At 40.2% G+C, this 12710-nt stretch overlaps 1 protein-coding gene across 2 annotated transcripts in view; it reads left to right on the top strand.

Annotated features, from left to right (window-relative positions):
* Nucleotides 1-12710, top strand: part of TBL1XR1 (TBL1X/Y related 1) — a 104560-nt gene that overhangs the window by 73935 nt on the left and 17915 nt on the right. For both annotated transcript variants that reach the window (XM_014871513.2, XM_014871512.2), the window contains one exon: nucleotides 12499-12601. In XM_014871513.2, coding sequence (XP_014726999.1) covers nucleotides 12544-12601 — 58 coding nt within the window. In that variant the 5' untranslated portion in view covers nucleotides 12499-12543. The remainder of the gene's footprint in view (nucleotides 1-12498; nucleotides 12602-12710) is intronic.

Consider the following 12710-nt stretch of genomic DNA (forward strand, 5'->3'; position numbering starts at 1 on the left):
GATGACAGAATGGTGGCCCAGGAATGCCCAGTCTTTCATTCTGTAAAAGTAAAGCAGCACTTTGCCCTAATGACAGACCCCTACAGCCCCTACCCCACCTCTGGGCCACCTTTTCCAGAGCTGTCTCAGGATCTCGCTCCTCCTCCCAAGCCTCGGCAACTTGGAGATGTTGTTGGGCTTGCTGTTGCTTTATTTCTCTATTACTTCATGATAGATCACACCAGTACTGCAGACTGGCATACAGAGCAGTGAAAGAAGAAATGGGAATTTTTACATTGGTCTCGCATTCCTGATATTTTCGGTTGCAAATGGAAAACAGGATGAGTACAGTGGTGATGCTGTGTCACTGCCTGGGACAATGAATCAGTGCTGTCTGCAGCTGCAGTCGCTCTGAGTGCCCATGCCCAGAGTCTGTAGCAGGGCTCAGATCGTGGGTATTAAACCCCTTCTTTTATATTTGATACAAGTTTAACAAACAAGAGCTTTGCCTCTCTTCGAATACCAAAAGTCATCATTGTCAGACAGTGTTTGCTTCTTTATTTCTTTCATGGCTTTTGAGAGATGGGTCTTGGTAGGAAGTAGCCACAAAAGGCAAGAACTTCATGACCTGTTCTTCATTAGAAATAATTCCAGTATGGCATCTAAGTGATCTAGGTGCTTCTGAAAAATTTACCTGCCTAACTTCAAAGTTCACCCGAAATTAAATCTTGAGGTGCCAAAATGGATACAGTTGTTTTCTGATCCACTTCATAAACCTTTTTTCTGAAATAAAATTGTAAGTGTTAAATTGTTTTAATTAGTACATCTTTTTTTTCTTAAATGAGGAATATCTGGTTTAATTTTCTTTCATCTGCTAGTTGGTCTTTCATTATGAAATAAAAAACCTAGGTAAAGATGCTTTCATACTGCCCTTTTGCACCCGATGTTGTTTACACTGGTAACTGATTTCTGTATTTTGTCCTCAGACACTGCAGTTTGATTATTCCTGAACAAAATGTGCTGTAGTTCTAAGATGGCTTCTTAAAGACTCAGAGCTGTGGTTTGCACTTTCCAATACTGGCATTGCTTTTGGTTTTATTTAAGAATAGGATGGTGTTGTAGGTGGCTTTGGTAGAGTGGTATGAGGAAAGGAGGCATTTTTTTGCAGATTAGCAACCAGTAGGGCAGGGATAGTGCAGGAGTGTGGGAGTAGACACAGCTCATGGAGATTCACACGTATTCAGGTTTTGCATTCATGTGACCAATTGCAGAACCACATTATCTATGACTTCTGGTTTTGCAAAAAGTGGTTGAGGGAAGTTTCCGCTTTTTTCAAGACCCTGCACTCATCATGGTTATTTACCTGCAGATTCCCACAGGCTCATTTCAGGCTGCTTTAGTGAACACAGGTGGATGTGAAACTGCTGGGGCAAAGCAAAGAGTTGAGTTTTTAATCTGAGGGTAAACTTTCTTAAGCTTTCTTTAGAACTCCATTCATGCATAATGCTGCAGTCAGTTGTGAGTTACACGTCTTTAAATCTCTTAAGGTGAAATTCTGCTGGCCAACTGCATTAGATTTTTAGCATGTTTAATATCTGGGTAAATGGAGAAAAGCTTGTTTAAAGTGCAGTGTATTTCTGCTATTAATGTTCACAAGTGCCAATCCACCTGTTTGCCATTAATCCACAGCTCATGAGTAATACTGACCTTGTCCTAAGAAGTCAGAGATATTAAAGGTTTTTTTGTTTAAAAATTCCACAACAAACCCTTGCATTGTTAGTATAACTAATTAATTGTTTTCCCTGTCCAAAGGGCATGCTCTTCTTTTTCTTCATCCCAAATTTTAAAACAGATACAGAAATCTGGCCTCTTCTTCTGTAAGGAGCAGGTTCTGATGTTGTTGCTCTTGAGCTGATTCTGTGATTAATGGCCACTAAAGCTGGAAATTCTCTTTCCTTGTTAACAGTTCATATTTTCTTGACTTGAAATTTCAATAAATTGTAACTAAAGGATTTTCTCTATGTCCTGTGGGGTTGTTAGGTTGGATTTTTTTCCCTGTTTCACCCCATTATGGTATTCCCTCACAGGGGTTTTTTGTTTCATCCTTAATTTTTCAGGAACCCAGGACTCAGTTCAACAAGACATCTGCCTCAGGAAAAGAATTGGCAGCTTTTATGCATCACAAAGGAATTTCAAAAAAATTATTTATTCCCAAACTAGATTCTGCCAGAGTACATAATTCCAAACTTCTTTTCTTATGGGGAAGGCATAAAAGACTAGGCTTAACAAAGGGGAAATAAGCTGGGTTTGTTTGTGTTTAGAATGGATCAAAGCCTCTTCAAGACCTGTTCTGTGCACTGAGCACCTCGTTACTGCCTCTCTCTTTTTCATATGTTTCTATCCTTAACAGTGCTGAAGCTGTACTGTGCCTGATAGTCCCTGATCTTTTCCAAAATAATGCAGGGGTCAGGAAAGATGTTCACAGACACAGAGTATCCTTCCACTCCAGAAAATCCTTCTCCTGCTTCATTTACATGTTCAATATTTTTTTTATGGAGTAGTTCTGTCAACTTATTATGCTGAAAATAATACCTGCACTTGAAAATAACTTTGTAGGTGCTTAAAAAGCTGAGCTGAGGGTGTTCAGGCTCAGATATGAAGGGCAAGGTAAATGAGGGGGTGGATCCTTTGTTGGAAAAGGTCATGTTCATGTGCCCAAACTGATGCATTTTTGGTTTTTGGTTTTAATTTGATTGTTCACTAGGAAAGAGGAACCAGTCTCTAAAGACCTGCAGAAATTTAGTGTAGTTATCCAACTAATGATAACCTTACTAAAGCCAAACCTCAAACCCAAAAATACAGTGTTTTGTAAAAAGGCTTATTCCAACACCATCAGGCAGGAGTGGCCACCAATAAGTATTGCCAAATTTGGACTCTAGCAGAATTCACAGCTTTAAAACTGCCAGGCAAGGGCTGCTTGGATCCCTGCAGGCTCAGCCTTGAAGGTCCCCAGTCACATCACAGAGCACAGATGGAGTCGTTTTAATTTCGCTGTTGGTTGTGCAGAAATTCTAGATGTGCAGTCTGAATTGCCCTGAGCAAGGAGGTGCCCAGCTAACACGCTGTAGGCACCAGGCTGGGGCAGAGAGCCCTGCTCTGGTCCCAGTTTGTGCACCTGCTCAGGTGCTGGGAGCTCAGAGCAGCGCTGTGCTGGGTGTCACTCCCAATCACCTGCAATTCTTGTTGTTATGGCAACATTAAAAAGACTTCCTTATCAAGAGTGAGGGAACCCATTCTGGTAAATACACTGAAGTACCTCAGACAAAGGCCTTTTTCCTGCAGGCAGTTCAGGACATGACTCAGGGCACCAGGCTAAACAAACAAGGACAAATAAAATTAACAGGATTTACTTGGACTAGAAAACACCGTTGTTGATGCTGAATTTAATTTTTTTTTCAACCAACAGAATTTATTTGTGCAAAATGTTAGCGAATTGTGTTGTAATGGCAAAGTAATGAAAGAAGGAGATAGAAAAAGGAGTGACTGAAGGAGGTACAGATGAATGCTCTGGAGAGCAGATGGAGAGATGGGCTTAGGAGGGCAGAGTATGTGTAGCAGTGCACGGTGAGGAGGTGAAAACCAGGGCAAATGTGTGACCACAGGCTTGAGATCGGATGTCAGATCAAGAGATGAAAGCTGGAAGATGGATCACCAGCTTGGGAAAGATAGCAAGAGCAGTGGGCAGAAGCTGCAAAAGGGTGACACTGCATGAAAAGGGAGGAGGAGCCCATACAGCCATATGAAAAAATCCCCAGTCAGGATAGGGCTGCTGTTGTAGGAGTGCAGAAATACCTTCCCACAGCTGCTTCTGGGAACTACATCTGCTGTTTTATTACCGGCAGGTAGCAATGTAAATATTTTAATCATAACAAATACAATCCATGCCAAGCTATACAGTCACTAATCACCATTCCACAATAAGATTTACAGAACACACCAAATCCCCCCTAAAAACCACAGACAGCTGAGGACTGACTAATTACAAAAGTCCGCCCAAACTTCAGCAGTTTTCCATGGAGAAATAAGTAGCATTAGTTGGAGAATGAGTCTTGTTTTGTAAGCCAGCAGCAGCCTAGTGAAAAACCATGTCACTGTTAGTGCACCAGTATCCATCAGCTCAAGCAATTGATGTAGATGTAATCACTGTCTCTAATAGAAATAAAGTCAGGGTAATGGAACATTGTCACAGGATCAATGTCTCCTGTTTTGAAAATAAACCCCCTCAGCTTTGCTTTTGCATTTATGTACCAGCAGGCGACCACATCATTCAATTCAATTGACACAGTCCCTTAGAGCCCTGAATGATCTATTGTGGGAACATCAAGAAGAACATATTGGAAAAATGGAATGTTCCTGATCAGACTTACAGGCCACGTTATTTAGTGGGTTTTCTAACAGTGAAATTAAGTGAAAGCAGAAACTTAGCATGGTATGGAGATTTTTAACCCCGTTTAGCTGTTAATTTCTACAGGTTCTTAATCAGAAAGATTGAACCACAGGAGTTGTGTTTATTTTCAGTGGTGGTGTTCACAAATAGAAAAGCATTTTTGGACCTTGTCCCTCCCCACCTTAGTCTCAGCAGAAGCCCTTGACAGGGCTCATTTTGACTGACTCAAGGGCTCTTCTCAATGTTATTTTCTCAGATTTTTTTACACAGTTTGATCTAAGTGAGGTTTAATGGGTGTGCTCCCACATTCATCCATAATTAATTTCTTGCAAAGGCTTTAATGCAGCACAGGAGACCAGCAGCCATATAGTTGCATACTTAAAAACAGGTGCATGCCAAAAAAGGTGTATAGAGGATTTTAAACAATGTTGCAGAAAAGGCTTTTTCCAGTTTTCACCTTTCTTGGACTTGATTCCAGCAGCTGTTCTGTGTCTAGATCCAGGCAGCATTAGCAGGCAGCTATTTTAGCACTGAGTAAAGCCATTGAACAATTGCACAAAGCCTTCTTGAGACAGGGTCTAAAAGTTTGATTGCAGAAGTCTCTATTTATTGGAATTAGGCTATTCCTGAAGGACTGTAACTCTGTCTAAAGGGACATCCTTCTAATGGCCTAAGAATGGAAACTGCAGAGCTTGGTTGGTGTTACCACTGCTCCTGAGATGCCCCTGTAATAAGATGGTTTTCACTTTTGAGGGACAGATGGACAGATGTCTCTCCCTGGAGGAATGCCAAGCATTTGTCTGGTGCTTCCCTCTCCATTACAGAGATATATTTAGCACACTGAGCCTGGAATTTGGACCTTGCAGGTCATCTTGAAGTAATCCATACTGGCCAAAGCTGCACTAGTGCTCCCTCAGGTGATTCTGCTAATTCTGGTCATCAATCAGGGCCAATCACTTTCTAATCAGTTTTACAATGCCACATTTCCAGTTTTGCTGCCATAATCATCTGTCCAGCTTGTGTGTGGGTAGGACAGTCTAACCCTGAAGGTCATCCCATCAAGCCATAGGTTCTTCCTTTCTAAAAATGCCTTTAGTCTGGACTAGACAATTGATCAAGGAGCATTTCATAATGTTTAGCTGTATTTCCTGGAGTGTTCTGATAATTATTTAAATATTGAAAGAGGGTGGTGGTTTAGTCTTTGAACTATGTCTGGACAGTTTTCATTTAATCTCAGTTTGTCTCCATCAGGGAGCCTGAGCTATGTGATTAAAAATCCTTCACTAAACAAAGTGTTTGGGCTTGGGATCTTGTGGGGAGTCAGGCAGGGATAGCTTTCATGAAGTAATGAGAAATGAGGCAGAACTTACTCTGCTGGAGGTTTTTCTAACATGTTCTGAGCAGCTGAGTTTGGCTTTTAAGTTAGAAAGGAACATATTTGCATCTGCAGAAGGATGTTTCAGGACTGGCTCCATTTCAACAAGGTTGCAACTGTCATGCAGGAGAGTTGTGCCTTTAAAGAGATGTCACAGAATGATTGACATAGGAAGGGACCTCTGGAGATCCTGTAGTCCATCTGTATCTTCTTTCACTGTTACCCAGAGTGTTGAAAAGTCTTTAAAATACTAATAAACAATGCCTTTACTATTCTGATACAGGAAATGAGGAGAATCTTCCTCAAATATAATTTCTTCTGGTGTTGCATTGTAATAATGAAAAGAAAAAAAGGTTTAGGAACATAAAGTGTTGAATAAAGTGTCAATACCAGAAATATCCCTGCATCTTTGGTCAGCCTAGGATTTACAAAATGTGGCTGCCAAGAATCACTGCAAGATGCCCTATAGCTGTCGAGGAGGATGTATTTTCAACTCTAGAAAACACAGAAGTTTGCAGCTTTGTAGCCACAGCAGTGGAAATACAACACTGGCTGTGCTGTCACTCGTGTCTGTGCTGTAACATCCGGAATTCCAGCCCCCTGGCTCACACAGCATATGACTTTGGGGAGGAGATTTGGAGTTCAGTAATTAAATACTACTTTGCTCTAGGCAAAATCAACAAATGGGCTTCATCTGCAGCATATTTTGTAACTGTACTCAGGACTGGGCTACATTTTTCAGATAAGTAGACAGTAACTTACTTTTAGCCAAGGTCTTGGGAGGTTTTGTGTTTTGTTGTGTTTTGTTTGTTTTTTTTTTTTTCCTTCTCTTCCCTTTCAGGGTTGTAATTCTTTTTCTTCAGAAGATTTCAGACTGGCTTTGTCATCTTGTATTCTTCATACTCTCAAATTGGCATGGAAAGACAGAGATTGTTGCCATAAATTAGGTCACTAAAGCTGAAGTACAGAATACAAATATTTATTGCCTGAGCTAAGGAAGGCAATTCAGATGAGGAAAGGAAAAGTTATTTTTTTTAGTGTTCAGAAATTAAGCTGTATTCCTGAGGTTAAAAGCAAAGCAAGAGAGTTAAACAATGAACATGAGAAGCATCTCTTGATTTAAATTACTAGAAGGAAAACTAGCAAAGCCTGATGATATGAGAAATCAGTAAGAGGGTTCATAAGATAGAATTACAGATAATTTTAATGCAAGTGCACATCTGACATATTATTAAATCTTAAACAAAAGGGCATTTAGCTAAGAGCAATTTAGAGGCACAGGTAGAAATGCAGAAAATGAGAACACTATTTTGAGATATTGCAGAAAACACTTGGGCATTTAACTTGAAAAAATGTTTTTTTAATTCAGAATGCTAGAATTTCTAACAGCAGATCATCAGATAGCAGTAAAACTTGACTAAAGGTTCAGCTGTACTGTGCCCAATACAATATTGGCCCCCATCACTCAAGTGAAGATGTGAAAGAGCAAATAGGAGTGTTTAGAGCAAGTAGTTGGTACACGTGAAGAAAAGTCAACCTTTTTTTTTTCTTTTTAGAGTGTGACAAAATGTTCATTTTGGTCAAAATTCAATAAATAAAACTAATAAATTCTTATACAAAAGGATGTACAACAGGAGTCATAGACTGCATGCTTGATATAAAGGAACCACTAATTAATTTTACTAGTTTTCCTTTATAAAGCATTTCTAAAGGGCTGTGCAGAGCTCTTCTGTGAAGGTAAACTTAAGAATTTCATCAGCCATTGGGGCTGGGCCCATCATGTCTCGGGGAAGAGAATTTGGAGGAAGCTTTAGTAGAACAGCAGCCACAAGGAGTGGTGTTTTGTGGTTGAAATTTCCAGTTCTGTTAGCTATGGTGGCTTTGGTATCTGAATGAAATTCTGCTGAAACCTCACACATCCAGGAGTTTACCAGGTCTGAGTGATTGAAACAGCACCCTTTGCTCTTTTTATTTTAATTATTGTGGCCATTAAAAACAAGAGAGGTTCTTAAGCAACAATTGATAAAATGTCTGTGTGCACATATGCTAACAAAATATTTGTCCGGATTCCTTGCAAAAGAGGAAAAAAATAAAATCTCTAATGGCAATATTTCTGTTGTAGGGGATTTATTGTTTCTGTAGCCAGACTTCTGTTTTCCATGGATAAATGTAGCAGTCTGTTTATGTCTGAACATTAAGCATTCTTCAGAGCTACCCAGAGCATTAGCTGCTCCTTTAGCATATCATGTTTGGTATCAGACTGATGATTGGTATGTTTTTGGGGAATTATTATGCACAGCAGCCTGACAGGTTTTCCTGTTATCCTACCTATTGGGAATGTGTTTGAGCCCGCCTACAACTGCAGAAATATCCCTTTCTTAGGCTGTTATTTGATGATACAATAACTCTAATTGTAGTGTAACTCCAGTATACATTATCAAATGGTGATTAAGAGGTACCCAATAATAATCTGATGTATAAACTTTCTCTGCCAGTTCAGGTTTATCTGAAAAAACCCCCTAAAGAACCAAAAAACCTATTAGGCCAGGAGCCTTCTCGGGTGGCATCTGTTCTCCAGCATTTGGCATGAGCCTGGACAAGGAGTACAAAGCTAGCACAAACATGTGGAGTGGAATAATGATTTGTCAGAAACACAACCAGATTTGCACTGCTGCGCACTGATCAGCCTGCAGATCTGGTGTTGGTGAGAGTGGAATTTGATCTGCTCTTTAATGGATTTTAGTTGTGAATTTTAGTGTGAATGGTTCTCGAGGGACAGAGGTACAGGGGTGAGACCTGCCCTGACTGAAACACAGACACACTTCTGCCAGGCTGGGGGCAAAGACAGAGTTAGTGTTGTCTCTGGGATAAGAAACCTCGTTTCCTTTGAAAAAATGAATTTTTGTGTGATTGCTGGCATGGAGTGAGTGGGTCAGTTTGTCTAAAGCACAGGCGTGTCTTGTCTGCTCCTGACCTGTTAGTGAGGAAATCTCAAGTCCAGCCTCTCTATAGACTGTTGACTTTTATGGCTGATGGGTGTTATGCCTGATAAATTTTGGGATTTTAGGGACTTTCTATAGCAGCATTAAAAATTACCAGGGCTATCTGGATGTTGTGCTGATTCTGACTGAGCTGTGGTGTTACAAACCACAGGCCCATCCTCTGGGAATGGAAATGAAACCTGGGAAGGGGCTGCTGACATTGAATTTCTTTTGGGCAGGGGATATCGATCCTGGTGTGATCAGTGTGCAATTTGGGCATCGTTCATAAGCTCTCTGCCCATCCTTTTTTTACCTGTCATGGGGTGTTTTATTTATTTATTTAATCCTGGTTTTACCAGTGAGGAATTCGCTTCACATGTGCTGTGCCTGCTCCAGGGTGCAAAACAAAAGTAGAGGCAAGTGGGAGAGATTTCCTTTAAAAGCATAATTGGATCTAAAACAGCAATGTGGGTGCATCATACTTTGTAATTGCACAGAATGTTTTGAGGAAGACCTGGAATATTCCTAAGGGCAAGAAAAAAAAAAGGGCCTTAAGGATCTCATCACATTTTTAGAATGGGTTTGGGACATAAAGCTGCAAATATTTTAAGATATTTTTAATGGTCCCTATGCAAATTAGGCTATAAATCTAAGACTGCTAGGAATTACATGTTAACTTATACTTATTTTTTTCTCATTTGTGTGTCTCTTAGGTGATTTAATTTCTGCATATAAAATGAAGAATATTATTATCTATTAAAGTGCTCGAAATAAGTAGTTGATTGCTTGTGGAAATAGTGAATTGGGGGGGAATTAGCCAGCATTGATGAAGTCATTTTTTTTAGGATGTACAAGTGTACATTCATGGGTCCATTGTCACAAATAATTTGAGGGTTAGCAGAGTAAGCCTGGTGTTAATTCAGTATGTGTCAAAGGAAAATAATTATTGCACCCTCCTCTAGTGTATTTTCTGTTTAATGTGCTGTTTTGCTCTGGGTTGGAAGGAAGGTTTGGTGTTGCTCGTTCTTCTCACATTTCTTGTCCTGGGCTGTGGGATGCTTGTCCCAGGCTCAGCCTGGGATGAGATGGGGGAAACACAGCAAAAACCCTCTAGAAAATGCTAAGGAGCGCTGAAAACATGCACAAAGCAGGATTTGGATAAAACACCGGAACGTTTCGCCACCCTTTCCAGTGTGAAGCCGTGTATTTTTTGGTAGCTGTTTGTGTTTTTTGTGGGTGCCACCGCTGGTGCTGCAGTGCCACCTCCCGATGGCCGGGCAGGACAGCGGGGACAGCTGTCCTTCCAAAGCCTCTCCTGCCAAACACCCAAACCAGCCTCCTAAAAAACCGGCCTGCTGTGATCCGGCTGGGGTGAAGAACACTTCTGACAGACTAGCAAAACGTTAGGGTTGTTTTTTTTTGTTTTGTTTTTTTTTTTCCCTTCAGCTACCCAGCTGCATAACAGGGGAATTGATGTGGCACCTCCACGGTTCTGCTTTGAGGGGGGGAGCCCCCTTTATATAAATAATTCAGGACCTCTCTGTGTGACAAATAGCGCTTTCATCACATTTCTGCGGTTTGATCTGTTGTTTTTGGTGATGCAGCAAGATTTTGAAAATCGGTGACAGACCCACAAAACAAATACTGCCATTTGTGTGTACGTAATGTAAAAAAACCTTCCTTATGAGTGTCTTTAAAGTTAATTACCTTCTCCTCTGAAGGAAAATATTGTTCCTCTTCCTATGGCATTCTTCTGTTAAAAACACTCTTAAAGATATTTTGCTCCACGTATGGCAACAAAATATAGTTGAATAAAATGAGTGTTTGGTCCTGCACATGGTGGAATCGGTTGCTAATGCATGAAATGGCTAAAAATGCCATTCATTTTACAGTCTGCTGAGTAAACAACTCCTCAAAGTATATAGGGGGGTTTGGTAGGGATGTCTTGTACCCCAGGTATGGCTGGAGCTGTAGAGGAGTGGGGTAGGGTTGGTATCAATGTACCTTCCTTTACCAGTTGTGTTGCACTTACTAGAAGTCACTTTCTTAGGGCAGCTTTTTCCTTTAGAAACGAGAAGGATTTAAGTAGAACTGCAAATTTATTTTTTCCTTAAGAAACTAAAGCCATCTCCCCTACAGCATGGCTGTGAGCCTGGTGACCACATGCCTGGGGCGAGTTTGGGGATGTCCATGTGTGGTTTCAGGCAAATAAATTCCTTTTCATACCCAGGTTCATCCTTTTAGACTCTCCTCTTCTTGAGGGGTTTCACTGGGTCTCGTCTTCCCAGCACGATGGGACTTGTGGGAAAGTCACATCCTAGAGGGCTGTTCCCACTGTCCATTCAGCTGCAGCTGACTGGTAAAACTCAGTTAGGTGTTCAGAAAAACAGTGTGGTTGTTTTCTTCTGTTGCCTTGGGAGTTCTTGCTAGGAGCAGATGCCCAGGGAGAATACACGTAGCAGCCTTAAAATGCCAGTCATAAGCTTGTAGTTGTTACTTTCTATTTGGTGTTCACCACTTTCCCACTGGAGCAGCAGTGTAAGTGGCCTGGCTGTGTAGCAAGGACTTTTTATTTTGAGCAGTGTAGAAAAACCCATTCTCTAGTACTTTTTTTACACCAAACTTTGTCAAATAACAGTAGGAAAGTCACTTGCCTTCTCAGACTCCAGTTCCATAGGAAAAACAATGGTGGCGGTCAGCTGGGTTAAAAACCTGGGAGGGTTTGCTAATGAAAAATACTGGACAGATAATAGGAACAGGAGGTGGACATTGTTTCATAACATATTCTGGATGCTGATGTTTTCACTTGTTTACTTGGAAAGTTCAGAATCTTCAAATATTCAGACATCATGAGAATGTTCTCAAAAACGAGACTTTGAGTTAGAAAAAATACTGTATTCGGTCTCTTCATGTCTTAAAGACTGTTGCCACCTCATATTTTCCAAGTTTATAATCAAAAGTGATATATAGTTTGATACATTATTTGTCTTACTAGATATTTGCCATTACTAAAATAAAGAAAAAATTGTGCGTGTGTAAATATATAAATCCCATCAATATTTTTGAAGCACTGATTGGAAGCCTAGGGAAGTGTTACTAAAAATGTACTGTTTAACGTTTGTTTCTAATGTGAAGAATTTTGCAAAGCCAAAAAGTGTGGCTGAGGTGTTTTCTCATCTTTAGTGGGATTAGCTGGGCTTGTTTGAACAGACACCATGTTACAGTTCATACTGTTCTGTACCTTTTCACTAGAGCAGGAGTACCTGAAAATTGGAGTAGATAGGAACATAAAAATGAGAACCTGCCTGGATGCCAACGTGAAAACAGGTTCTTGGTCTTTAACCAGGCAGAGAGACCCATGTTACAAAAAATGTGTTCCATGGCAGTAATGTAGATTGGATGAAACTTACTTGTTTATTTTTTAAAAGCTGTGAAATGAGGCCTTTTGTAGTACTGGTATTAAACAGCAGAGTTTCCCAGTCCATACCAACTTGCATCGTATGAGAATCCGGCCCTTCAATATTTAATTTACTGACCTTTATCTTGTGGTGAGACAAATGACTTTTTAATGACTCCAGCAGACTTATTTGCATTTTAAAATAAAGCCATTGTCTATGCTGCCAGGGAGCTACTTACTTTATAAATATAGCATTTGTTGGGAAATACCTATTAGGTACTAAAAATATTTAATTGACCTACTTTTTTTTTATTTGCAGGGTTGTGTCCTTTGTTGTGACCTCATGGTTTAACTGGGAATAAAGATGAGTATAAGCAGTGATGAGGTTAACTTCCTGGTATATAGATACTTGCAAGAGTCAGGTGAGTTTTTACAATTTTGGTTATTAAACAATGTGTTATTTATTTGATCTTCATCTGCAACTGGCTTTAGCAAACACTGGCTCATTTAATTATTTTGCCAGTAGGCATG

Source organism: Sturnus vulgaris, chromosome 10 (assembly GCF_052056855.1).
Source record: "Sturnus vulgaris isolate bStuVul1 chromosome 10, bStuVul1.hap1, whole genome shotgun sequence".
In the NCBI taxonomy this organism is placed as follows: Eukaryota; Metazoa; Chordata; class Aves; order Passeriformes; family Sturnidae; genus Sturnus; species Sturnus vulgaris.